This window comes from Myxocyprinus asiaticus, chromosome 45 (assembly GCF_019703515.2).
Source record: "Myxocyprinus asiaticus isolate MX2 ecotype Aquarium Trade chromosome 45, UBuf_Myxa_2, whole genome shotgun sequence".
NCBI lineage: Eukaryota > Metazoa > Chordata > Actinopteri > Cypriniformes > Catostomidae > Myxocyprinus > Myxocyprinus asiaticus.
Window position 1 is genome coordinate 676,556 of NC_059388.1, and position 27,999 is coordinate 704,554.

At 37.5% G+C, this 27,999-nt stretch overlaps 1 protein-coding gene across 4 annotated transcripts; it reads right to left on the minus strand.

The window, feature by feature from the left end:
• Positions 1-342: 342 nt before the first annotated feature.
• pacsin2 (protein kinase C and casein kinase substrate in neurons 2) lies at positions 343-27,963 on the minus strand. 4 transcript variants are annotated; one of them, XM_051688748.1, is made up of 12 exons: positions 27,846-27,963; positions 19,577-19,632; positions 15,196-15,352; positions 11,714-11,949; positions 11,314-11,466; positions 10,882-11,057; positions 9,282-9,402; positions 8,630-8,751; positions 5,868-6,020; positions 1,943-2,124; positions 1,634-1,782; positions 343-991 (listed from the first exon to the last, which is right to left on the minus strand). In XM_051688748.1, the coding sequence occupies exons 2-11, from the start codon at positions 19,628-19,630 to the stop codon at positions 1,670-1,672; spliced, it is 1,467 nt and encodes a 488-aa protein (XP_051544708.1). In that variant the 5' UTR covers positions 19,631-19,632; positions 27,846-27,963; the 3' UTR covers positions 343-991; positions 1,634-1,669. The 4 variants fall into 4 exon arrangements, with proteins under 4 accessions (XP_051544708.1, XP_051544707.1, XP_051544709.1 ...); XM_051688747.1 differs by having other exon boundaries at positions 343-1,782; XM_051688749.1 differs by having other exon boundaries at positions 343-1,782; positions 5,883-6,020; positions 27,846-27,956.
• Between the last annotated feature and the right edge of the window lie 36 nt (positions 27,964-27,999).

Here is a 27,999-nt window from a genome sequence, read left to right on the forward strand (position 1 = left end):
AAAGTATGTTTTTCTGACCCAAGGAATCAGAGGGAAAAAAAAAAAACTTTATTTCTAGGATTTACGGTTCAGAAGTTATAGTCGGAAATGTAGGTGAAACTTTGACTAGAAGGTTTGAGTTAGGGAGCCCAAATTTTGTGTGAGAGCTACTCATAACCGCCCCTACCAATGTGCCAAATGTCCGAATTTTCCTATTTAACACATACAATCTTTAATTTTAAAAACCAAGATTATAAAATGCTGTAAAAGTATTGTTTATTGTTAACTAATGCAGTTTACTAATGTGAACAAATGCAACCCTATTGTAAAGTGCTACCAATAAATGGAATGACAAAATTATAATAACAGTCAAAGAAATATAACTTCTGTTTATTTATTGCCAGCTTGACAATATACAAAATGAAATAAACTCCAAACTGTGTTACTGAATATTGCAAACCAAACATGTCACCACATTTGTCCAACAATATTCAATTCATTCATTCAATTTAAATGTCTCAATTTCATTCTAGCACTGCTCATAGATGAAAATATCCATGTAACACACACACAAACACATGCGCGCACACACTGCACAGACATTGCCTGGCTTTATAACTCAATGTAAAGACCACCTGAGAGGTTTGGTGGCGTTGGGAAGTCAAATTTATACATTAAACCATAAAACAATGAATTCATAACATTCGTATACCTTAGCGCTCAATTCAAATACATTCCAATTGCGAATCACAGCATTAGTGGAAAATGTCAAAGCACTTGAGGCATATTTAATAACAGTCCTCCATATTAAAACTAGAATTCAGAACATCCCATTTCCTTTAAATGCTTGGTGGATATTGCTATATACATGTTCAACACTACTCTATACAGTTAGAACACTTCTTTAGTGTGAAACTCAATATATATGATGCCGTTTTCAACACAGTCATTCTAGCATTGAACTACAGCATACTGTCCAGTGCAGGTGAAGATACAGCCAAAAGTGAGTTCCCTAAAACAAATGACAATAAAAGAGAAATTCAAATGAAATGATACACAATGCAGTTTGAATGGCTGAAGAAGTCTTCTGTCTGATGAATGATTACTCAGCGTCACTTTCTAAACGGACCTTGAGTACAGAAAGTCCATGTCGACGCAGGGTTAATATCGAAGGATGTTCATCTTTTGATAAGTGTAAGGTAAGTGTAATCAAATCATTTCGATTCATTTGATTTGCTTGGTTTTTACACTTAAATCATAAAAAACAAAAAAGCATTCCTAAAAATATCTTTTAAAAAAAAAAGACATTTTGAATTTCGAACCCTGAGCACTGCCTATCAGTGGATTATTTGGCAAAAGAGGAAGGCTTGTTTTTCCATATTAAAAGGAAATTGCCAAATGGCAGATAAATGTGACTTTATGAATGTAGACCTCAAAAAACCTAGTGAATTAAACATAGATGATCACCTGTATTCCTACTGTGATTTATTATAACAGAATATATTTGAATAAAGTGTTGAAATGAGATTATGGGATTGACTGTTATATGATGATGTTGACCGGTTGTAGAGTGTGTGTTGGTGTAACTGCTGTCAGATCAGTGTACAGGGGTGATTTACTGTGTGTAAGTGTGGAGGACAGTAAGAATCTCTACCGGCGTAAAATACAATCATCTTGTCGTCAGACGCACTCAATGACTATCTTCAACATAATTAGCAGGATAGAGTCCGATCGTCCCATCTGACAGACGCCCTTTACACCAGCCCTGCTCATCCTCCTCGCCGATCTTAGTGAACACCTCTCCTGTAATGACACATGAACAGGCCATCAGCATCGCTCTTAACATAACAGTACCCAAAATTCTCAAAAAACAGAAATTCAGAAATAAAATGTTCAAGCTCAAAGATATTCGGCCAAAAATCATTGAATGTGAATGAGAGATTTACCGTCCAATACATCATACCTGCTTTGAAGCTCAGCTCGTCCTGCTCCTGTCCCTCGTAGTCATATAAGGCTCGGACGGGACTGGACACTTCAGGAGAAGACGGCTCATCATCAAACGGATTGCCATTAGCATTAGAGCTCGCGAAAGGATTCCCCGTTTCCTCATCTGAACAATCTGCCGTCTTCTCTACATTACTGGCACTGAGAAAGACGGGGAATAAACACGTCAGAAATACAGTCAGCTCAGATACTGAATAAAAGTACAAACCCAGAAAGAACAAGGCAACATGAGCACAGACAAAATAATACAAATGCCTGAAAACAGCTCTGCGTTTACGACTCACAATTCGTCAGGAAAATGTCTTTTAAATGTAATTTCAGAAGTGCTGATATGATGTCATAAGCATCATTTGTGGTGTGTTTGTCCACACAGAGCTGAGATGAGGCAAATATATCGAAGTGCAGAAAAACAGGACATGCATTTCAACATTAGAGGCTGGCTGCAGTTTGTCACGACACCACCAGATGGCAGACATTCAGAGAACCGCACAATAACACACACACACTTTGTGCTCACACCTGAATAAATATTTGCTTTGTGAAAAGCCAAATATTTGTTATGAATATATTTACAGCACAGAGTAACACCCGACATTACCAGGCGAGTCATTTTCCTGTCCTCTCCAAAGTGTGGTGATAATATTCCATATTATCAATATAAAAGTGTGTATTTCATGATGATTATTTGGACATTACGATTCCTGAGCCAGTACACTAGTTTTGTGCACAAAACGATGATGATTAATTTTCATCACACCTCGATTATTTTTAACTATGTTTTTACTGTATTTAACTTGCATTAAACATTTTGAATCAAATGGCCGTTTGGTTGAAAAGATGGTTCCTTTGAAAAAACAAAAACAAAAAAAGAAATGTCTTCCACACACATCAAATACACTTTTCCCTGATAGCACACGTACATCACCCAGACGTCTATTTGATCTGTGTGTTTACATCTGGAAGACGTATTTTTTACGTTGTTTGCTCATCTGCAGTATGTCTCAGATGTCAATAAGACATTCATCAGATGTCTTTGAGACGTTTATGATTGTGAATGTTTGTAAATCTGATCTTTTGCAGATGTTTGCCGATGTTAAAGGGATAGTTCATCCAAAAATGTAAATTCTCTCATCATTTACTCACCCTCATGCCATTCCAGATGTGTATGACTTTCTTTCTTCTGCAGAACACATTTGAAGAAAAACAGAGAAATATCTCAGCTCAGTAGGTCCTTACAATGCAAGTGAATGGTGATCCGACCTTTGAAGCTCCAAAAATCACTGATAGTCATCATAAACATCATCCATACGACTCCAGCAGTTAAATTAATGTCTTCTATAGCGATACGATCACTTTTGCTGTGATCAATATTTAAGTACTTTTTAACTATAACTCATCGCTTCCGATCAGTAGCAGTATACGCGTGTGGCGTAATCGCATTGGCATGTTCACGAGATAACAGATGCAGGTGCGACACACCAGGAAGAGCAACGCTATTTACAACCGAGTAGGCGGAACGCTGTACAGATGCTTCACTGGTTTGGTTTAGATCTGTATTTGTATCTGTTTGTTTACTGACAATGGTGCTGTGACGAGCAGGGCGTGGCCGAGCGACGATGGTGCAGAGTGAGGTCAGGCACCTGAGGCGAATTACCACTCGCAGCTGTTGGCGACTGCGGTGTTGGCAGGCGAGGGATAAAGCCAGAGCCACAGTCAGGGAGACACAGAGAGAGAGAAAGAGAGAGAGAGAGACACACACAGCCAAGTTGAAGTGTACATTCTGCGTTGGGCTGGAAAGCCAACAGCTGCGAGTGGTAATTCGCCCAGGTGCCCGACCTCGCTCCACACCATCGACACTCGGCCACACCCTGCTCGCCACAGGTGCGTCTCTGTGCTCATCCTGGATGTCTCAACCGAGAGACTCTAAGAGATTACGTCTGTAACATGCTGACACGAAAAAGTCACACGAGACCGCGTGACCTCAGCCCTCTCGTCAACGTGAATGCGCATAGGGCTGCTGACTGAAAGCGATGGTTTAAAAATAAGTTAAAAAGTACTTAAATATCGATCTTTTTCGCACAAAAAGCGATCGTATCACTATAGAAGACATTAATTTAACCGCTGGAGTCGTATGGATGATGTTTATGATGACTATCAGTGATTTTTGGAGCTTCAAAGGTCGGATCACCATTCGCTTGCATTGTAAGGACCTACTGAGCTGAGATATTTCTCTGTTTTTCTTCAAATGTGTTCTGCAGAAGAAAGAAAGTCATACACATCTGGAATGGCATGAGGGTGAGTAAATGATGAGAGAATTTACATTTTTGGGTGAACGATCCCTTTAATTAGAATGCAATGCTTTCCAGATGAAATGCTCTAAAACAGACATCTCCAGATGTATGTTATTATGCAGATACAATGGGCAGGATTTTGAACCAATAAGATTTCACTGTGGGCAGGGCTGCTCTGCATGACACTCAAGAACTAGAAACAAAACAACTGACAAAATGTCCTGTTGCTCATTGCAGTTTATTTGGACAAAAACTGAGATTATCAAGCAAAAGTACTGGCTATCGTAAATCGCCTCACAAATAGAGGTAGACCGATATATTGGTTTTAACGTTTAATCGGTGCCGATAGTTGCTTTTTGGAACTATCAATTATTGGCAAATATCTATGTCGAAGTTTTTATGAAATTTTTTATTCCTCCATGTTCCTCTGTGGCCAGAACTGGAGTGTTCTACAGTTAAACAGCGCCCTCTAGAGGTGAAATAAAAACAATCACGGACACCTCGTGGGGATGTGCTGTATCTACAATATTCATCCAGATTTTTATCCTCACTTCAAAGCATCTTTTTCATTTGATTAGATAATCAAGTGTTTTAAATTGAAGCCGAGCATGCAAAGAAAAATGCAAACATGGAAAATGTGCCCCGTCAGCACATAGATTGTGTCTCCAACTTCATATCTTGTGAATAATAATACACCTTATTCCTCTTTAAACCTCATCTGGTGAAATACATCTATACAAAACTTGTCATCTAGTTCAAATATAGGCTATAAAAGGCTTAATTTGGTTAATACTTAAATATGGAGCATTGTAACCATTGAGTCCAGTCACAATCATTTCAAAATAAGTGTCCGTGGTGTGTCTTCGGCTTGTTTATACGTAGTTAAATGTCCCATGTTATACACCAAATCTTATTTTTTTCTTCTTATTATTGGGATTTTGGTTTAAAAATAAAAAAAAAATCTGGGGATTTGACTATGACTATGTCTGTGCCCTTCACAGTAAGGAAAGACTAAGTAAATGTTTCATCATTCTATAAATCAATTATAAAAACTATTGGCAGATTTATCAGTTATACACCTTAGTTATCGGTATCGGTAAAATCCACTATCGGTTGACCTCTACTCACATTACTATACAATATGACACGTATCGGAAAACACGTAACGATTCAATCTATCACAGTACATCACGATATAATCATTGGATCATGACTGCAACTGCACTTAACACGTATCTGTGAGAGAGTGAACTTTATTAGCAAGTCTAATCACAACTTGCGCTTCTTAACACAACTTGCTGATTCATTACTAAAATGTTGGACATGATATAATTACACAAATGGATGAATATATAAATCAGTACAGGGATCAACATTACTGATGCAATATTGTGAGTAAAAGATATATCACAATATATTGATATGACTGTATCGGCACAGATACGTGCAAGGGTGTGTTCACTGGGCAGCCATGCAGAAACACAAACCTGAAATGAGGAACAGAAACACAAACCAGTAGAGAGAGAGAGAGAGAGAGAGAGAGAGCATGAAAGCGAGTGACATAGAGGGAGAGAGAGCAGAATAATAACGTGCTTTGAGTCCACCAACGTTTTGGCAATCACTTGCTCTGTTGTGATATTTTGTGGGCTGCTCTGGGGCGGATGAACTGCTGCATCTTCATCTTCATCATCGTCGTCGTCAAACGGGTTTAAACACGCTGGTTCTGTGCTAGCGGGCACAGTCAAGCTAACAACATAGAGACAGTGCTGCGTCACATACACACATCATACATGACAGTCAAGCGTGTACACACACAGTCAGGCACTCCTGTCCTGTACAGCTCACGGCAAAATAAAATACAATAATAAAAAGTAAATAAAATAAACGTATGTATATAACTTTGTATTGTGATATCTATTGTGTCTTCGCTGACTGCACATAAAAACAAAAAATATGCTGTCCAATTTACGGATTGATCACTGCTGGTGAGCTTCTTTTTAATAAATCAGTCAAGTACTTCCTCATTGTAACAGGTCAGATGACTCACTCAGAATAAGGTGAAATTAAGTGCGACTTGCTCTTGGCCACAAACCATTGAATGAGAAAGCATCAACCTGTAAACTTACACTATGATGACTTGTGCTGATTTGAGAAAGTCGAACATGTTCATACACTTTGATTTACTGTTGGTATAAACCAGCACAAGGACAATGTACCAGTCAGCATTAATCAATCACAGCTACACAATAATAGACCTAAAGCAGCAGTGGACTCAAGAACATAACATATCTAGTCAAATGTTGTGACGGGTTGAACTGGTGTTTGAGAAAGCGCTGCCATATGATCATGTGTTTGAAATACTCGATTTCACAGCAGGAGTCGAAACATGCTGCTAGAGCTACTAAGAATTTTTTGGAGATAAATATGGGACAGATTTCATCAGAAAATTGAACTGTTTAGTCATTTCAAATGCAAAAAGACCCCAAATGCCTTTTGTGTCTAGGGGGAATTACAACTATTGCAATTTACCAAAACAAATATAATATAAAAAATATAATTGACAAAATAGTTCAAGCATTCAAGGGCCTACAAGTATATATGTTAAAGATATTAAGTATTAATAAGAAAGTACGTTAGCAACTAAATAAGAGATAAAGTGCCATCATTTTCAGAACCAGAGATACGGCTTTTTTAACATTCCTGACTGTTATAGCGCCACCTATTGCATGATCACTACCAAATTTGGCACACTTCTCCAAAATTTGATGTCCAAAAACTCCTTCCTGTAGAGGTTTTGTTGATGTCGAATGAGAAACCTAGGACTAGTTCACAAAAGTTTTTTTTTTTTTTTTTTTTTTAAATAATCTCAAATATTTAACAAACTTTTTGTTAAATTTGTTAAGATTGACACCAATGGTTCTTGAGGGAAAGTTGTCCAGAATGGTGGCCAATTATTTTCAAATTTTGCACAGACCTCTTTGGCCGAAAGTCAAATAGACCCACCATGTTTTCGTTCCAATCGGCTATTGTTAACAGTCTAATAGCAGCTGAAATTTTACTGGTTGATGGCAGCCATGTTTTTCAAGATATGCAACTGTCCTCATCGAACTTGATGGCACCTTGGACAAAGACACTTAATGCTAAATTTCAAGTCGATTGGACCAGTGGTTCCAGAGATATAGCTATTTCTATATTTGTCACTGGTATAGCATCACCAAGTGGCTGAGTTGTGCATTTATTTTTATGTGTCCTCAGACTGACCCCGTTCATGACTGTTCCAAATTTGGTGAAAATATCTAGATGTTGTTCAAAAGTTATAGCCATTTAAGTAAAAGTGGCCACACCCACTTCTAGTGTTTTGGTGTGCTGTTGCGACGTTGAATCGAAAGTTCAAACGCTTTTTGATAATTATTAACTGCTTTTCCACTATCAGGCCAGTAAGGGTCAGGCCTATCAATTGGCCAGTCGGGGCCAATGGCCTCGGACCTCGAGCAGTGGGACCAAAATCGATCTGCGTTCTCAATATCGGGCAAATAGCCCCGCAGCATTGCCGTAAAACCAACCCTTAACACGCCGCCCTGGTGCTAACGTCACACACCCCGCTCATTTCACATGAAAGAGGGAAGCTCAAGCTAAGGTATCATGCTATATAGAATATTGAGTTTATATAGTTTGTAAATATTAGCTAGCAAGCAAGATAAGTTAGCGTTGACAACTCACTGACTTCAACTGCCATGGTGTCCCGAGTGTTCTCTCCACTAACAGCGGGCGATGTCCCAGCACGCCGTCCATGATCTCGAATCATGGAAAGTAATTTCAATGGGCACGGCTTTGTCCATTGTGGTTTTTAACAGATTTGTATTGTATCTGCAATTTTTACATTTTTCCCGAACTTCTACCATTGTGCGCTGGATACACAACCTGACAAGTTTGCCAAAACTCTGCCTTTGACATTGACGCCGCCTCAATCCGCAGTTGGCCTTGTTTAGCCCAAGGGTAATTGGCGGAATTTTTTTTATGACGGAAATGAAATCGGAGATAAATGTTTTGTTTATCTAGAGCCAAGGATTCCGGGTGATGTAAGGCACTGTAGTGCCCCCTCCTTGGCTGATTGGGATGAGCCCATGTGCTTGAGTAGCCAGGTGGAGTACTACCATTCCCCCAAGTTTCATGTCTCTAGGCCTTACAGTTTGGTCAGCACAATCAGTTTTAATGGAGTATAGTAATAAAAATGATACAAATTCTAAAAAAAAAAAAAAAAAAAAAAAGCACTTTGTGCTTGAACCCTTAAATATGAACCCATATTCTGCTTGTATAGCTGACTAGAGAACTGGTTTAGGGCTAGTTCTTGTTACCTGCTGCTAGTTTTTGAAACTTGATCTCCAGTTTGACTGATTCCCATCAGTGTAACATCATCAGTGTGTTTCCTTTTTGTTTCTCGTCGACTGAGCGTTCGATTCAAGTCCATGGACAATTCCTACAACACACACACAGTTGCATGGCCAATCATATCAGTCTACCAACAGATTAAACAAGATTAACAATTAATTAGCCATTAATGTTAGTTATTTGACCACTTTGAGATTACTATTATTGGTTGATAACTGTACCCACTAGGCAGATTAACAGAAGTGTTAGGACCGCTTGGATCAGACCAAAAACTACCAGCAGTCAAGTAAATGTACTTTCTGTTGTCTAATGTTGAGGAGAAATCTCAGTCACTCTGCTCCATTCACATACACTATTCCAGACCAGCTTTCAGTCTGTTGATTGACGATGCTTTGGATTCTTTTGGAATTAATGTTGTTGGTACAGAAGAAATACAACTAACTGACCAATTTATGGCTGAAAAGTTAGCTGGAAATATACAGTTTTCATGTCTCTTTCCACACTGACAGCTTCTCTCAGATGTTGTATGAGAACATCTCTTGTCATCGTGCTGAAACTTCACGTATCAGATTTCAGCACTCACAAACAGACAGTGTGAACAGGAATTGAAAAACAAACCTCAAACTGAGGCCAGTTCATAAGCATTCCTGGGCCGTGGTTTGAACGGAACCACTTCAGGTCTTCCTCTGCGTCAGATCCTTGAATGGTATCTTCTAGTGTGTGATACACAGTCTTGTACCTGACATGAGAGAGCAGGATTACATTCATTCACTTCTGTGTTGTGTTGCATGGGCGGTTTTTAGCCCTTCAAAGGCAAAGCGCTGTAATGTCAACATGGAAACTGAGAAAAATAATTTGAAAAATAATTTGATTGTGGATTGTGTCTCACTATGTTTTCTTTGAATCTGATCATAGTTGAGTCAAACCCGTTGAAAAGACCCGATTTCACTCATTACTAAATTGTGACCAAATGTGTAGTTGCTGCATTTTGCCTTTGCAGGAAAGTATTTGTGTTGTATATTTTGTGTCTGTGCTTGTGAATGTGTGAGAATAAAAACTATGCCTGTTTGCAGATTTGCCTGAGTGCATTTTGCCTCCCATCCAAATGTTTTACATGCAGATCTTTGAATAAAAACATCACACATGTACTGCATCTTGCTAAATTCAGACTTTTTTTTCTCAGCCGCTTAAATTACTTTAGCACAATTCCTGCTCTATATAAATGCTAACATTATTGCCATTATAATAAAAGAGTTGTGGTGCTACCAGTGCTGGTATCAGATGGTAATACCATGGCACAAAATGATTACCATTTTCAAGTAACATGGTATTTACTTGGTACTTCAAAGAATACCATGGTGGTGCCATGTCCAAAATACATGAAGACACTATGGTATTTTTTAGTTAGAGTATGTTTTAGATGATACAATGCCTGCCCACTTTTTCCACCATCTTGGTTCCAGAAGCATTTTTCCCTTTAATTTTTTTCCATAGGGATTTCATAATATCCTTCATAAAAGAGTTGTAAGCCATGAACCAAACCGACCAGCTCCAAGGTGAATCACAACATTAAAAACTTTGATTTGAAGAAAAAAAAAAGTATTTGACAAAAGTTCAAAAGACAATAGACAGAAGACTGTGTACTGTTTGTCTTTAATGAGGGAATGAACTACAATCCCATGAAGCATTGCGAATGATGTAATTGAATTAAAAACTATGGAAAAATATAAAACAATATATTGTGAAATATTTAGATATATATAAAAATATAAGTAGTTTGAGAGTGTAGGGAGAGTGACTCGAATGCATAATTCACAGTGCATCATGAGAGTGGGCGGAGCTAAAAAGCTTTTCTCTGATTGGTGGATCTTTATCTTCAGCATCATTGCTAGTGCAGTTCTTCACCAGAAATTCTCCAATTTAACAGGATTGTTTTTTTTTTTTTTTTTTATTAACATGGACTGATGTCTTCAACAGAAACATATACCATCGATTAACAACCTCAGAGTTCATCGAAGGTTTATAAGTTATCGTTAAAAATCAATTCCCCTATGAAGAAAATGAATGGGATTTTTTTACTTCCGGAAACAGACTTGTGTGATCCACCTGGACTTTTCTTGAGCCACAAGTTTCAAAACCTCAGATGTGTGAACTCCACACTTCCCTTGAGGATTTAAGGAATTGAAAATGCTTTAATAAAGTGTGTGCATGTTCTTACTTGTGATTGGTGGAGAGGTCAAGATGTTGTTTGACGTTCAACAGCAGCTCTTTAAAGAAGCGCAGTCGCTTGTCCTCAAACTGCTGCCACTGTTCAAACACCTGCTCCATGTTCTCCATGTACTGAGGGGTCAGTTTATCCAGCTCCTCCAGAGACTTCTCATAGCGCTCCTTAGTCTGAAACCCAACAACCAAACCCCAAACACGAGCAAAAGATATTATGGTTTGATTTACTATATAAATACCGTATATACTGACATACTTTCAGAAGTCAAAACTGCAAACATGACTCATTCAGTAATCATCATGATTAAGTGATCACAACATTGAGCTCATTAACATATGACCACTCACATTACATATCAAGACCTATTCAGTATTCACTGTATTCAGCGATCACTGCTCTGATGAACAACAGTGCACATGAACACACCTTCTGAACTTCTTGTTGGCATTTCTCCACTTTCTCCTGCAGTTTCTTCTGCACATCTGGGTTGTTGTTCTCAAGTTTGCTTGTACTCTCTCGGCTGGTGGCATTTTTCTCCTCCTTACAGGCAGCGTGGTACACTTTCTTCATGGCATCCACCTGACATCATGGCCACAATGTTTGGTGAGCTTCAAACGCTCAATCACAATTACAATACTGAGGCATCATTCATGTCTGTAGCACAAACGCTGCAGGATGAGTTACACACTGAAGTTTAAGGTTTGTTCAAATCACTAAACCTAATATGAGCGATAGTAATAGTGATGCTTGACTTGGCACTAAAATACTGAAGGTTACTGACAGCTTCAATCATATCTTTGCTGACTGTGTAGAGTTAGGTCAGTACCTCTTTGAGTTTTTTGGCCCAGGGTTTCTGGGCTTTGCGGAAACCATCATCTGCCTCTTTGGTCTCCTTGAATCCGCCGATCATCTGTTTGTGAAAGGCATCCTTCTGCCAGTTCTTCACCTTCTCAAAGTCTTCACCCATCAGAGCAGCTTTCACCTCCATATGCAGGTCACTCACTTTCTCGGCTTCGGTCATCAAAGCACACCACGCCCGTTCCACTGTCCCATACTGGGGACCTGCAGGAGAATGCAGGTTAAGACATTCATGCAATCCACACTGGTTCCACAGCTCATAAACAGCATGTATACAAACAACTAACTTGAAGTATTAAACTTCAGCGCTGTCAATGATTTGAGAGTGAAAAACACTTCGATTTCATTCTGTTCATCATACAAATTGATCGTACACCTTCAGAAGACTTGGAATATGATGCATGGACTTCTTTAATGACATGTTTGGGTGCTTTATGAAATGTACTTAATTAAATTATCATTAAACTATCACCTTTTGTGATCTGCAGAAAAAAGAAAGTCATACAGGTTTGGAGGGCGACAAAGGGTGACAAATTTGTCATTTTGGGTAAACTATTCCTTAGATTGCAAAGCAGCAGACTTTTAGCAGATGATATTTTGGATGGGATTCCAGAATTTTTAATTCTAGGCACCTTTGTTTCATTGTCCTACAGATTTGTCCTTTTTTGGCAAGCTACATGGCTATCAAAAACACTCCGAGAAGTCAACAACCATTTTAAATTTGCACAGCATTGTATGGTGACTGATACACTAAAAATAAGGGAAAGCAGCTCTATTGAAAATATTAAACCAGTACACTTGAAATCGACTTAATACATTTATGTTTGAGATGAGAACGTAATAATATCACGTTAAAGGTGCTGTAAGTGATATTAGCCATTCTAGAATTGCCACAAGCTGAGCCGTTGGATTAGCCACACCCCTCTTTCCAAAACACCGCACATCAAAGATACCAAATGAGCTTTATTGAGACCGACATTGAGCAGAAGGGGTTTTTAAAAACATCAAAAGTAAAATAGCGCCATCAGCTGACAACTGTAATGAATAAAATGGCATAAAAATGGCATTACGCCTCAATAGTTCACTGCAACTAAAACACTATGAGAACACTCAAAATGATTGACTGGGAGAGAGCGTCAGAGACTGCGGCCCGTGACCACATTTTTGTTTGCTGTTTACAGTCTAGTGCGGTCAAAGAGACAGGTGATATATCTCATGACACTTATTCATTCATATTTTTCAGGGAGCAGGAACATTTCTTGCATACATTTCCATGAAAATATTGCTTACAGCACCCTTCGGTCCTAGAGATATTCAACACAGTCATTCAAAAATGATATGATCACATTGCTATGAAATGTTCAAATGGATTCAGAATTCTAACGCATGGTGTTCACTCAATGTGATTTTTAATGCTTGCTTGATTAGCTTTTTAAAATGAGCTAATGCAACACAATTCTTTAGCATCAGGTCTCAACTTAATTTAATTGTGTACAATTCAATCCAACTGTGTTGGGACTATGTCAATAATATTTGTTGCATCAAAGTATTGCTGATACCAGTCAGGGGATATCCAGTTCCCAGCATGCTTTGAACTGGATTGGGAGAGTACATTTTAAAATTAAGTGTTATTATACTTTAATTCTACGCAAAATGAAACAAGTAGGAGACTTGTTAGTGCTTATGTTCAGCAATGTTGGGATTTAGAGGAGATTCTGTCATGTTTAATTTTTCTGGAGGTTTCCATTGAAGAGTGGTGCTAATAGTTAGGTCGAGGTTGGGTACATTACTACTGAAGAATCAGTGTGTATTGCTTTTCTCATGAAGGTATCATCTGTATAATGACTGATTGGGGATCTGTAAACTCTCAGCAGCACCATACTTATTATAAAGTACCAATATATATATCATACTAATGTGTTTGTTGCTAGATAACAACAAGCTGCAAGGTTCAATAAAGTTATTTTAACACTTCAAATTAAAGTTGGTTTAAGTTTTCACTATACAAACTATCTGAGTAGGGGGTAGCACTTTATTTTACATACTGTTCTACATTTACGTACTATATAATTACAATGACTATAGTAATTACTAGGTACTAACCCTAACCCATATGAAGTAAATGTAGTTACCTAATATTACTCAGTACTTTCTTGGGTTAGTACACTGAAAATATACTGAAAGTACATGTGCTGTAAAATAATGTGCAACTGAGAAGAGAAAGTTCACTTAAACCAACAGTCTGTTTTTTTCAGTGTAGGGAATTGAACTGACCAGAAAAAATCTATGCATGAAGTAATCTGGATCCAAGAATGTTACGAAACTCCAGATAACACAATTACATTGAATGACAGCATTCCTGGGATATCTGGGTCAACACTGATGCAATGCATTGCTGATACAAGTACTAACAGAGACCTTTAGAAAACATCAGTGTGTACGGAAAAGCTTTGCATCATTCTTATTAAAAAATAGAAAAAAACACGGCATACTTCAAAAATAGTTGACAAACTAAATGTCAAAAAAATGATGTAAGATGAAAACATATTCATTTGATCAGGGATGGTGGGGAAGTTGCCGATCAAATCTCAATAGAGTAGGTCTACATTTTTACCTGAGCATGAAATTTAAATAACTACCGAAAATATCAGAGAACTTAGTATATTTGTAATAATAATTACTGAATAATGTGCTCTGATCAGAAGCACTCATTATCAAAGATCGTAGCTATTATGTGTGGTCACAAACATAAAACATGTACAGAGATATCCATTGCATCCAAAACTGTTCTCCTTAGTGTAAAAGTTAGAGTCCATTGCTTCATGAATGATAAAGGTAAATTCTCGAAGGATTGGACTATGTTACAATGCAATTGATGCGCATGCCTCATTACAGAAGCAAACTGACAATTTAAATGTAATTCCAAATCGCGTATTTACGTAGGCAGGTTCGAAAATGCCTATTCTACCAAATTTCTTCTGTTTCATTTTCAGTGACGCAGTATTCTGAAACAGTTAGAGCATTGCCTTACTTTCATTTCCTCATAATGTTTCCTGCTTATCACAACACTGTTTGCAACTGATGCTAACAACAGACCACCATCAGTCCATTTTTATTGCATTGGGCGTTTAGCTGGAAGTAAGGGCATATTTGAGGCTTAACTAGTAACTGTGTGCGGTTCTGCGTTGTCCATCACAACATACTTGGTTATGAGTACTGCAAGTGAAACTGCAGAGATATTACCACATTACCAAATCCTCAAGTTCCTTTAACAGATGCTATAAATACTTTCAGAGTTACAGATTACTCACTTATTGAGACAAACATTACTGGACACATGTTGAATTCAATTCTGAATGGTGCACTTCTTCATAACTAAATAAAGGTGAATTGTCCTGTTAAGTCAGCATACAGGTTGTATGTGTGTCTGTCATGAACAGTACATTGTACCTTTCTCAATGAGCTGTCTCCAGCGTTTGGACCACTCTGTGAGCTGCTGCGCGTAACTCTTCTCAATGCGTGCACGCTCATGTATGCAGTTCATCAGGTCATTACACAACCTGTTCCCATCATCCACACGCTTCACTGTACGCTTATAATTTCCCACCTGAGAGACCATTAAAACACGCAAAAGCTCATTTGAAACAGCTTGTAAATATGTTGTAAACAGCACAGTTTAAAAGAATATATTTGATTAAATACATTATAAAATCACTTTTTGTATTGTCTTATCAATGCTTTACTCATCTGCCACAATAATGTAATGTTATTATTAACTGAAATAACTGAATATTTAATCATTGTATATTGGATTTTTATTTTATTAAGGGCCTTTCTTTGCAAATATTTAACCCTCATGTTGTGTTCCGGTCATTTTGACCCAAAGAGGATTTTCTTTTGCCTGAAAATGATCATGTTATTCTACTGGACTAAAATGTACTGACTTTGCTCACATAGGGTATCACAACTTCACAAAACGTTTTTTGATCATTTTTTCACCTTGTTACACTTTTGGTGTTCCCGGCCTATAAAAATTGCTTATAAATCTCTCATTATGCTATATCATCACCAAATATTGGATTAGATCTTTTTGCCAACTTGCTTTCTTTCAATTAGCACAGGTTTTGTATTTCTTTTTGCAGTTTATTGATCATAGGCCTCATTGACCTGAGCTTATTCACCTCCGTTTTTGAGTGAGTAAAGCATTATTTGTGGATAATTTTGGCAATATTAAATAAAATATGAAAACATTCTGTACTATTTATCACACTAGTGTGCTTTAATGTTTAACCAGGAGTTTGTTTTGAAATGCTTTTATTTTGTACAAAATGGCACAAAGTCACACGTACACGCACAAACTCTTTTGAGTATTTCATGCTTTCTTTTTCACAGAGATGAACTTTATCCTACCCTGAACTGCATCCAACATCCATTCATCCATCCAATATCACACACACACATACGCACTCACTCACTCACGCACTCACTCACTCACGCACTCACTCACTCACTCACTCACGCACTCACGCACTCACTCACTCACTCACTCACTCACTCACTCACTCACTCACTCACTCACTCACGCACGCACGCACGCACGCACGCACGCACGCACGCACGCACGCATTTGCAAGGCACAAACAAAAAGCTATTGTCAGTCATGTGCATGAGGACACAAAACCACCAGGTGTTCATTGATTTGGTTTGTTGTTGATTAGAAAATATAAATACGAACAGCGAATATGAACAGTGTTGGTATTTTTGTTCCATGAAATGTTCTTTATATGACAGTGTTAATGTGTAAATAGCAGGGTTCCCATGCTGAAAAACCTGGAATGCAGTTTTCCAGTAATGGAAAAGTCATGGAAAATTAGAAAAATACCAAAATGTCCTGGAAAATAATTATTTGTCCTGGAAAATATTTTAAAATAATAAAAGGGTTTGACGATGTTGCTAACAAGGTTTTCATTACATGTACAAAAACACGGAACGATCAGGACACAAATACACAAATTTGGATAATTTTGTCACTGCCGGTGGCTGTGTATTGTGAAACAATGTCAACGCTTACTCAAGACTGATTACAGCAGCGTCCAATCGTGTGCTTGGCAATTGCGGTCCAACCGAGGCAGATCGCTTGATTGGTTACAGCTACAGCCAATCACGTGCTTGCCGCGTGCACAGTGAGAAGCGACACTCGTGAAACTTCTCGTTCATAAACAAATGGAATGACCTGGTACATGTACATGAAGGGCATGTTGTTCGTTTATTTCAGCATCAACATGTGAGTCTACCTTATTCATCAAGGAGAGAAAAGGGCGGAAGAGCTATTAATGTGTAAAAGTAACTGATGTTTATACATGTTGAGGGGCTTTCACATGACTCGCGTCATTGCTGCAGAATACATTGAAGTCTATGAAGTGACGCGTCAGAGCAACCTCGACTCCAACCTCACACCAAAGTGTTTTCCACACGTTTTTGCCTCACAAATGTTGTCTTTGAGAGTATAAAGCTACAATAAATTTTAAAACTTTTCAGATTTACGAAGAGATATTGAATGTCTCATAAATATTTTAATTAATTATTACTTTATCGTTTCAGAGTATCCAGGGACCCCAGTTACTGAACTACAGTAATTACATTTACCCCCAAAAAACAACAACAAAAAACGCTGAGACATAAACATAAACAAGTCCTCTTTTTATTTTCTGCAATCAAAGAATTTGCAATTTTGTCTCTTCCTTATTGTGCACACCTCCCACTTTCTCACGTGGCATTCTCATAAATTCGCCCCTCTGTGACACTTTCTGCAATGCTCATCATGTGGAGGGCAGAGCGCCGCTTGACGCTGGCATTGAGTGGAGTGTTGACGCCTTGAAATCAACTCATGTGAAATACACTTTACAATGACCAATGGACATTATTGAAACTCAAAATGATTATTATTAGACTATTATTGTTGTGTTTTCTGTTAAAAGTCATGCTCAGCAGTTTAAATACTGTAGGAAAATGATACAGTAGATCTGCTTTGTTCTTATAATGATTAAACATTCTACTGAAGTCAGTAGATTTGACATACACATTTTAATAAAGGAGAAGGTAAGGACATTATTATTAGACTATTATTGTTGTCTTTTTAGATGAAAAGTCAAGTTTGGCAGTTCACAAACTGGAGGAAAACTAAAGATCTGCTTTGTTCTTATAATGCTTAAATACTATAAAGTCTCTTGGCAGATTTCGGTTGAGAACAACTCAGTATTATTCAATGACTCACTCATTGCACATAAGTCACTCATTTTTCACCATCTAGTGGCAGAGACAGAGAGCACTCTGAAGTGCACAGCACATACAGACTATGTATTTATTAAATTGAATCACAGCTTTACGGGGACTTGTTGGGTGCATAAAATGATCTGAAAGTTGTGCCTTGAAAAGAGTGGGAACCCTGAAATAGGCTTAGGTGGAGGCTTTGTTACAATGGTCAGATTTGACCGGGAACACCACAAGTGTTACTTTGTGCCCCTTTTCAGGAAATAAAAGCATTTCAAAATGTTTGTGTGTTTGTGTGTGTGTGTGTGTGTGTGTGTGTGTGTGTGTACGGGTTTAACTTCCGTTGTGGGGACCAAATGTCCCCACAAAGATAGTAAAACCTGAGATCACCTACATTGTGGGGTCCAGCCAGCGGTCCTCACAAGGGAAATAACATATTAAATGATGTTTTATTGAAAATGTAAAAATGCAGAAAGTTTTTTTGTGAGGGTTAGGTTTAGGGGTAGGGTTAGGGTTAGGGGATAGAATCTATAGTTCATACAGTATAAAAATCAATATGTCTATGAAGAGTCCTCATAAGGATAGCTGCACCAACATGTGTGTGTGTGAGAGAGAGTGTGGTGCGTGTGTCTGTGAGAGAGCGAGCGTGCGTGCGTGTGTGTGTGTGTGTGAGAGAGAGAGAGAGTGTGTGTGTGTGTGTGTGTGGCGAGGCTTTATGTTTGCGAGCACACATGCACATATGTGAACACCAACATGTAAGAAAGCATGTAATACTCAAAGAGTTTGTGCGCATGTGTGAGCATGTATGTGCGTGTGTGCTAGTGTGTATGTGCGCGTGCACAGATCCGATGCCTTTATGTTTGCAAGCACACATGCACATAAGTGAACATGAACATGATGAACATGCTCCTGAACACTTATTTTTGATCTCCCCCATTCATTTTCAGTGGTTGGTCATTTTTGACTGGGAACACCACAAGTGTGACTTTGTGCCATTTTGTACAAAATAAAAGCATTTCAAAACAAACTCCTGGTTAAACATTAAAGCACACTAGTGTGATAAATAGTACAGAATGTTTTCATATTTTATTTAATATTGCCAAAATTATCCACAAATAATGCTTTACTCACTCAAAAACGGAGGTGAATAAGCTCAGGTCAATGAGGCCTATGATCAATAAACTGCAAAAAGAAATACAAAACCTGTGCTAATTGAAAGAAAGCAAGTTGGCAAAAAGATCTAATCCAATATTTGGTGATGATATAGCATAATGAGAGATTTATGATATGAAATGAGCAATTTTTATTAGACGGGAACACCAAATTAGGTAAAGAAATTTCAACACAGCACAAGGGTTGAATCAGCGATTTATTGCAATTTATTTTATCATGTCATTAATTTGATTAAACATTTTATTTTACTGACAGCCCTTGAATAAATATGGATGTCCAAAAACATATGTCAGAGAAAATAAAAATATGAAGTACATTACAAATACATTTGAATATTTTAAATATACTGTATATACTAATGAAGTGTGTGAGCTTGTGTGTTACGTACCTCCCAGAAGCTGTCACTAGAGACATCATTCAAAGAGTCATTGAAGTCTGACATGTCTGAAATAAAAAACAACATCATTATTATTTCATTTCAACTGTGGCACCAATGACTCATGAAGATTGAAGGATTTATTGTCCCCAAATTATTTGGCACCACAAGCTCTTTTTTATTGGAAGGTCAAAAGGTAAAATTTGAAAAAAAAAAAAAAAAGAATACCAATACGATATAAAATTTTGGGTCATGTGCCCAGAAGCAGTGTTGACATTCAGCTACCCGGTGCCATATTTATTATAATGTTCTTATTACTTGGGGTGGGCGATATAAGCAAAAACACATATCTTTATATTTTGGTTGATTACTACAGTAGTGGCCAAAAATATTGGCACCCTTTTATTCAATACTTTTTGCAACCTCCCTTTGCTAAGGTAACAGCTCTGAGTCTTCTCTTATAATGCCTAATGAAGTTGGAGAACACCTGGCAAGGGATCTGAGACCATTCCTCCATACAGAATCTCTCCAGATCCTTCAAATACAGAGGTCCATGTTGGTGGACTCTCCTCTTCAGTTCACCCCACAGGTTTTCTATGGAGTTCAGGTCAGGGGACTGGGATGACCATGGCAGAACCTTGATTTTGTGGGCAGTGAACCATGTTTGTGTTGATTTTGACATTTGTTTTGGATCATTGTCCTGCTGGAAGATCCAACCAGGGCCCATTTTAAACTTTCTGGCTGAGGCAGCCAGGTTTAGATTTTTGTATCTGTTGGTATTTGATAGAGTCCTTGATGCCATGTATCTGAACAAGATGTCCAGGACCTCTGGCAGAAAAACAGCCCCACAACATTAAAGATGCAGCACCACATTTAACTATTTGCATTGGGTACTTCAGCTCTGTGTGCCCCAAATCCATCTCTGGTGTTTGCTGCCAAAAAGCTCTTTTTTTGTTTCATCTGACTATAGAACCTGGTCGCATTTGAAGTTCCAGTTGTGTCTGGCAAACTGAAGACACTTGAGTTTGTTGTTGGATGAGAGCAGAGGCTTTTTTTCTTGAAACCCTCCCAAACAACTTGTGGTGATGTAGGTGACGTCTGATTGTAATTTTGGAGACTTTCTGACCCCAAGAACCAACTAATTTCTGCAATTCTACAGCTGTGATCCTTGGAGAGTCTTTGGCCACTTGAACCATCCTCCTCACCGTGTGTTCAGACAATATAGACACACGTCCTCTTTCAGGCCAATTCCTAAGATCTCCAGTTGATTGAAACATGTGAATTATTGCCCTGATGGTGGAAATGGGTATTTTCAATGCTTTGGCTATTTTCTTATAGCCACTTCCCATTTGGTGAAGCTCAACAACCTTTTGCCGCACATCAGAACTATATTCTTTAGTCTAACCCACTGTGATTGATGATTAAGAGAATTTGGCCTGGGTGTTACCTCATATTTATACCCGTGAAACAGGAAGTCATGGCTGAACAATTTCATGTTTTTTCAATTTCAATTTCATTCAGGATCATTACCGCTTTTGCCGGTGTCACTGCGGCTCGCTTCGTGCGTGCGCTTGTAAAATGTATATTTTAAAGGCTCATTATTACGGTTTAGTATTTCTCTGTAATGTAGAACAGTGTTAGCAATGTTACTTATAACATGCTTTCTCAGCCCTGGAACTCAAACCATTTTCTGATGCCCCCCCAAAAAAATATATAAGTAATTAAATTAATATCATAAACGTGCGACTAGTCGACTAATGGCTTAAACTAACGACTACTAGTCGACTAGGAAAATCTTTGGTCGGGGGCAGCCCTATTTAAAAGTAGACAATTCAAGCTTTCTATAGACATATTTCTCATGTCTGCGAGGCAAGTATACGCTGAGTTTCGGTTCATTTTCGTGACGCGCTCCAGACAGAAGTTCACGGAGACCGAGACGGCAGAAAGCGCATCCTGTATGATTTCTTTATTTTACAAAACCACAAGGTTTTGCTGTTATTGTGAGTGTACACAAATAAAAGTAAACCCATTCTAGTTTCGAATGATGTCTTACTCTTATCTGTATGACCAAATATGACGGAGTACTTCTTTCTGCTGTTATCAGGGAAAAAGTCAGGTGATCCCGCCGGCGCCTCCAGTGACCACAGAGGATTGGCTATATTATCAATATAAAAAAACAACTCAAACAGGAGCAATTCAAATATTGAATTTTGGGGGCATTCCCGACCCTGCACGACGTTATTTTGAGCCAATGCCTGATTAGCTTGCTTGTTGTTAAGCTTAATGGAGGGCTATTGCCTAAGTTCTGCTGGCTCTATGGAGATTTTTATATAGTGGTTTAATTTCACAGCAGTGGCAATGTCGAAGTTTAGGGCAAACATTATCTTTACCTGGCTGTCACAAATGAAGGCTGGTCAGGTGGACTTCGGTGTTGTGTGGAGGCTGTGACACAGAATGTCAAAGAGAGGCAGGGGCTTGTGTGGTCTCGCAGAATTACAACTTAAATGCAGATGTCAGGCACACGTTTAATTGAGAATTGATGCCAAGGGCCAAATTTAAATTAAAACTAAAATATACATAAAAAAATAAGAAATGACTTGCAAAAAGGGCACTTATCTAGTGAAAGAGGCCGGGTGCTTGAGCACCACTTGGGGTCTATTTGTGCACTTGACTGCCTGCCTGAGTTTCGTCGACAGTCGGAGGTTTAGTGCTACAGACATGAACAGTGGCAGTTCTAGCTTGTATGGCACCCTGTGCGGAACCCGCTTCAACACGCCCCCCCCCTCCCCCACAAGATGCCGCCCTGGGCAACTGCCCATGTCGCCCGTGCCTAAATCTGCCACTGGAAATGAATGAATGGCACCTCAAATCTTGAGTTGTTGAGAAGAGGTGTGTGCTGTTACTTTGCTAAGCAATTTTACTTTCAAATTTCACCTTTGAATGATAAACCAGTTGAAAAAACATCCCATAGATGTACACTGAGGGAGGGATTCGAGTCATATGTAGAGAGAAGAATATGACAGAGATTTGAGATCGGACTCTTTTGACTTGAGTCAATAAGCAATCTCCTAGTAACCACACACAACACCTTAGAAACAGCAATAACTTAATCTCAAGAAAGTCTCATTCAAACACTGGCAGAAACACACAGTACATACATCACTCACACCGGAGATGTTTTTATTTCACTCTTAAATGTCATTGTGTGTCCAATGACTTAAGTGTGTTTATTTCAAGCATGCATACTACATGCATTAACCATGCGTGTCCTAAATCGCTGCTTCAGTGCTTTTAATCAGATCTGTTGTGAGTGTGTGTGTAATATCAGTGTGTGTAAGCTCAAGTGTCTGTTGAGCTTTACTGGACTTCAGATGCACAACAGCAGGTGTGTGTGTAGCTAAAAACATGTAGCACTGATGTGAGGTTTCCACACCTGTCAATCATCTGTCTGTTTATTTAAGAGGTGATTGACCAACAGTACACATCAGAATGACCTCACCATTAGCTGACTGTTCACTGTTGCTACAGCAATAATTAATAACATTTTTCCAAAAAACAAAAACAAAAAAAAAATAAAAATGTTTGTGGCGCTTTTAAAAATTCAAGTGTTTGTTTGAGCGACCAGTCAAGCCTGACACTGTAACACTGGATCAACCAATAGCATGAGTTTGGGGGAGGGACTATATTTTTCTCCGACCAATGGAAAATCTGGAGTATTTGGGAAATCTGTTAGAAAACAGTCATTATGTTGGCTTGACAGTGGTTAAGTGTTTTTACAAAATCCCCAAACGAAGACCAAAATTATCAGCTGTAACTCCTTTCAAGCTACATCCACAAATCTTCACACAGACCTTCAGACTGTTCTGACTTAGTGTGCCATTTCTTTTCTAACTGATCGGACTTATGTTTTGTCTCACAGTGGATCTAAAAAAAACCCATAGACTTACATTTAGGGACTATTCACAGTCCAAGTGTCAAAAATCTATATATCTGTCTGTCTGTCTGTCTAGCAGTTGTTTGTCTTACTGTAATTTAAGTATAACCGTCACACTTTTAAACTAGCTTAAACTTTCAGACAAGGCTTTGTTAAGACAACATTACATTTATTTTGACAAACTTGACCTATCTAGTTATTTTTGGCCATTCTGTTATAGTAATAGTGGTGCATAAATGACACACTTCAGCTTTAAGTCTCTGTTCTCATGTGTGAGCTCCAGATAAACTGTGTAAAGTTTGTGCATGTTCAGTGAGTCTGCTGTAGTCTATGACACCTGCCACATACAAAACAGGGTTTGTTCTTTCACAATAGGGCTCAACTAACGATTATTTTGATAATCAGTCAATCTAACGATTATTAGAACGATTATTCATCTATTCAGCGATTATTGCAATAATTAATCATTAGCTCTTAACTGGTTATTCAGCTTGTGCCCGAGTTAAAAGTTTGTATTAAACGTGCTTACTAACAATAAAGGTATTAAAAATACCTCTAAATGACATTCACTGAATTTTAATTTTAATAAGTTTAATTCAGTAAAGAAATTCACTGCAAACAATTCTATTGTTATAAAGTGTTTTTGTCTTGTTTTCCATTTAAAATAATCTAAAAATCCTTAAAACAAGATACACATACTTGAGAAGCAACATATAAGATATTTAGACCTGCTTTAAGAGAATGTATTTTAAATATAAGTGCATTTTGTATATAAGTGTATTTTTTCACCTGATTATACTTCTGCGAGTGCAGTAAAGACAAAATATACTTCTATTCAAGATCTATTCTCTAAAAGCAAGTCTAAATATCTTATATGCTGCTTCTCAGGTGAATGTATCTTTTTTAAAGGATTTTTAGATATTTTAAAATATTTGTATTTTTAATATTATATTCAACATTCTCAGATAACTATTTTTTTTTCTGCAGTATAGCTGCTAAAGTAAATATACGTTGTTTTAAAGGAGTTTTAGATATTTATGTTGCAAAACAAGCCAAAACAAATCAAAAACGTATTTTGTTTCAGTGTATAATGGGGCGAAGACTACCCTCTCTCACCTTTCTGTTCACTTCAATCCATCTTTAACTCTCTTATTAATAAAGCTGCATATTGACAATTTTCTTCACCATAAGAAGTGCACAGTGACACATATATTATGATTCAATAAGTCTCGAGTCATCACATTATAATCTAGCAGCATTAAGTGTGTGCGCTCGAAGGACGAGCGTCCTGTGACAGAGTGTGCATCAGCCGGTGCGGTTTCAATCTCTCCCGCTTACATCGGGACATTCACACGACTCATAGAAGAGGCGCTGAATGCACAGAGAAATGACCGTTTCAGAGTTTGTAATTATTTACATGATCTGCTTCAGTATTATTTGAACTTTAATAAAACTATAACACATTAAATATAACTGCATTAAAGATGTAACGCATTAAATATAACTGCATTAAAGATGTAACGCATTAAATATAACCGCATTAAAGATGTAACGCATTAAACATAACCGCATTAAAGCTGTAACGCATTAAATATAACCGCATTAAAGATGTAACACATTAAATATAACCGCATTAAAGATGTAACGCATTAAATATAACTGCATTAAAGATGTAACACATTAAATATAACTGCATTAAAGATGTAACACATTAAATATAACCGCATTAAAGATGTAACACATTAAATATAACCGCATTAAAGATGTAACGCATTAAATATAACCGCATTAAAGCTGTAACGCATTAAATATAACCGCATTAAAGCTGTAACGCATTAAATATAACCGCATTAAAGATGTAACGCATTAAATATAACCGCATTAAAGATGTAACGCATTAAATATAACCGCATTAAAGATGTAAACGCATTAAATATAACCACATTAAAGCTGTAACGCATTAAATATAACCACATTAAAGCTGTAACGCATTAAATATAACCGCATTAAAGATGTAACGCATTAAATATAACCGCATTAAAGCTGTAACGCATTAAATATAACCGCATTAAAGATGTAACGCATTAAATATTACCGCATTAAAGATGTAACGCGTTAAATATAACCGCATTAAAGATGTAACGCATTAAATATAACTGCATTAAAGATGTAACGCATTAAATATAACTGCATTAAAGATGTAACGCATTAAATAACCGCATTAAAGATGTAACACATTAAATAACCGCATTAAAGATGTAACACATAATATAACCGCATTAAAGATGTAACACATTAAATATAACCGCATTAAAGATGTAACGCATTAAATATAACCGCATTAAAGATGTAACACACAATATAACCGCATTAAAGATGTAACACATTAAATATAACCGCATTAAAGATGTAACGCATTAAATATAACCGCATTAAAGATGTAACGCATTAAATATAACCGCATTAAAGATGTAACGCATTAAATATAACCGCATTAAAGATGTAACGCATTAAATAACCGCATTAAAGATGTAACGCATTAAATATAACTGCATTAAAGAAGTAACACATAATATAACCGCATTAAAGATGTAACACATTAAATATAACCGCATTAAAGATGTAACACATTAAATATAACCGCATTAAAGATGTAACGCATTAAATATAACCGCATTAAAGCTGTAACGCATTAAATATAACCGCATTAAAGCTGTAACGCATTAAATATAACCGCATTAAAGATGTAACGCATTCAATATAACCGCACTAAAGATGTAACGCATTCAATATAACCGCATTAAAGCTTCGGTGTATACTTTATTCAAAATTTGAATAACAGCTATGATTTTTGTCATAATTGTGCTACCATAATAAAAATAATTTTTATAATTTCCGTGTTAGCCAGCTGATAACGGTACCTTGGTGGCAAGTTTAAATCAGCAGAATTCACTATGTCAGAGAAAACCATATGTTTAGATGTGCAAGAACAGTTATAAATAATGTAACCTGTAAGACAGATTAAAACAGTTTTAAGGCTACATTTATTCAAAATCTATATTTAAAATATTTGTATGCGTTTATACTTGATAGTGCTGTCTGAGCGTTTCTCAGAAGTATGCACACTACAAAACATGCCCAAAAGTCTCTGCAAGCATCCCATAAAAAGCATTTTTCCATCTGTCTTCCCACCCTTTAAGTAACAGTTCATCTACAAATCAACTCAGCCTCATGTCATAATAAACCTGTATGACTTTCGGTTTTGATGAATATAACTGGTTACTCTTGTCCAAATCAAAGTCATAGAGCTTTTGAATGATGGCAGAATTATCATTTTTGGATAAACTAATCCTTGAACACTCTAGACACATGGAAAGAGAAAAGTATCACACCTGGGATTTTAATATAAAGGCCTGAGGTAGAAGAAACCATGACAACAGCAGACAGATTTCCATTCTGCACACACAAGGACTGAGACAGCTTATACAAACAGCAGCAATGTTTTAGAAAAGGGTTTTACATTACAATGTAATAAGAACAAGACCAATAGCATGTTGTGAAATTCATTCTGACATCACAGAGGCAGCATTATGATGCCACCGTGACAGGCGGCTCTATCAGATCACCTGATGCAGCATTTTCAGAGAATAAGCAAGTGATTCACTTAAAGTAAAACCTTAAACGACACAAACTGATCGCTTGTGTAGTCATAACAAGAAACGAACAAGACACAACACGAAAAAACCGTAAAATAAACACTTACAGCACCCTGTTGCTTTACACTCACTCAAACACACACACACACACACACACACACTCACACACACGTTTTATACTGTACAAACTATAGATTATATCCCCTAACCCTACCCCTAAACCTAACCCTCACAAAAAAACTTTCTGCATTTTTACATTTTCAATAAAACATCGTTTAGTGTGATTCATAAGCTGTTTTCCTCATGGGGACCGACAAAATGTCCCCACAACGTCAAAAATTTCGGGTTTTACTATCCATATGGGGACATTTGGTCCCCACAAAGTGATAAATACTCGCACGCACGCACACGCACGCACGCACACACACACACACACACACACACACACACACACACACACACACACACACACACACAATTCAGTGGTGTAATAGCTTTATACGTGTATAAAAAACATACATGAGAGTTTGCTGAGAAATAACGCGTTTAACGTGTGATTGTGGAGTAAGATAAGCGTTTTAAACAGCTGATGTTCAAGTCGCTTAAATATAACGTGTAAAATGACAGATGATGAATAATAATTGATCGATCATTCTCGGAATCACATCAAACATGTATTTGAGATCGTTACCTGTGTGTTTGTGTTAAAGTCCAGCTGTGTAAATGAACACTTCTGTGTCGATGATACTTTGACTTTCTTCGATCAACTGAGCGGAGGCGCACCTCTGTGACGTCACATCCCCTGTGCCCAACACACATCATTCATATTCAACATTTAATATACA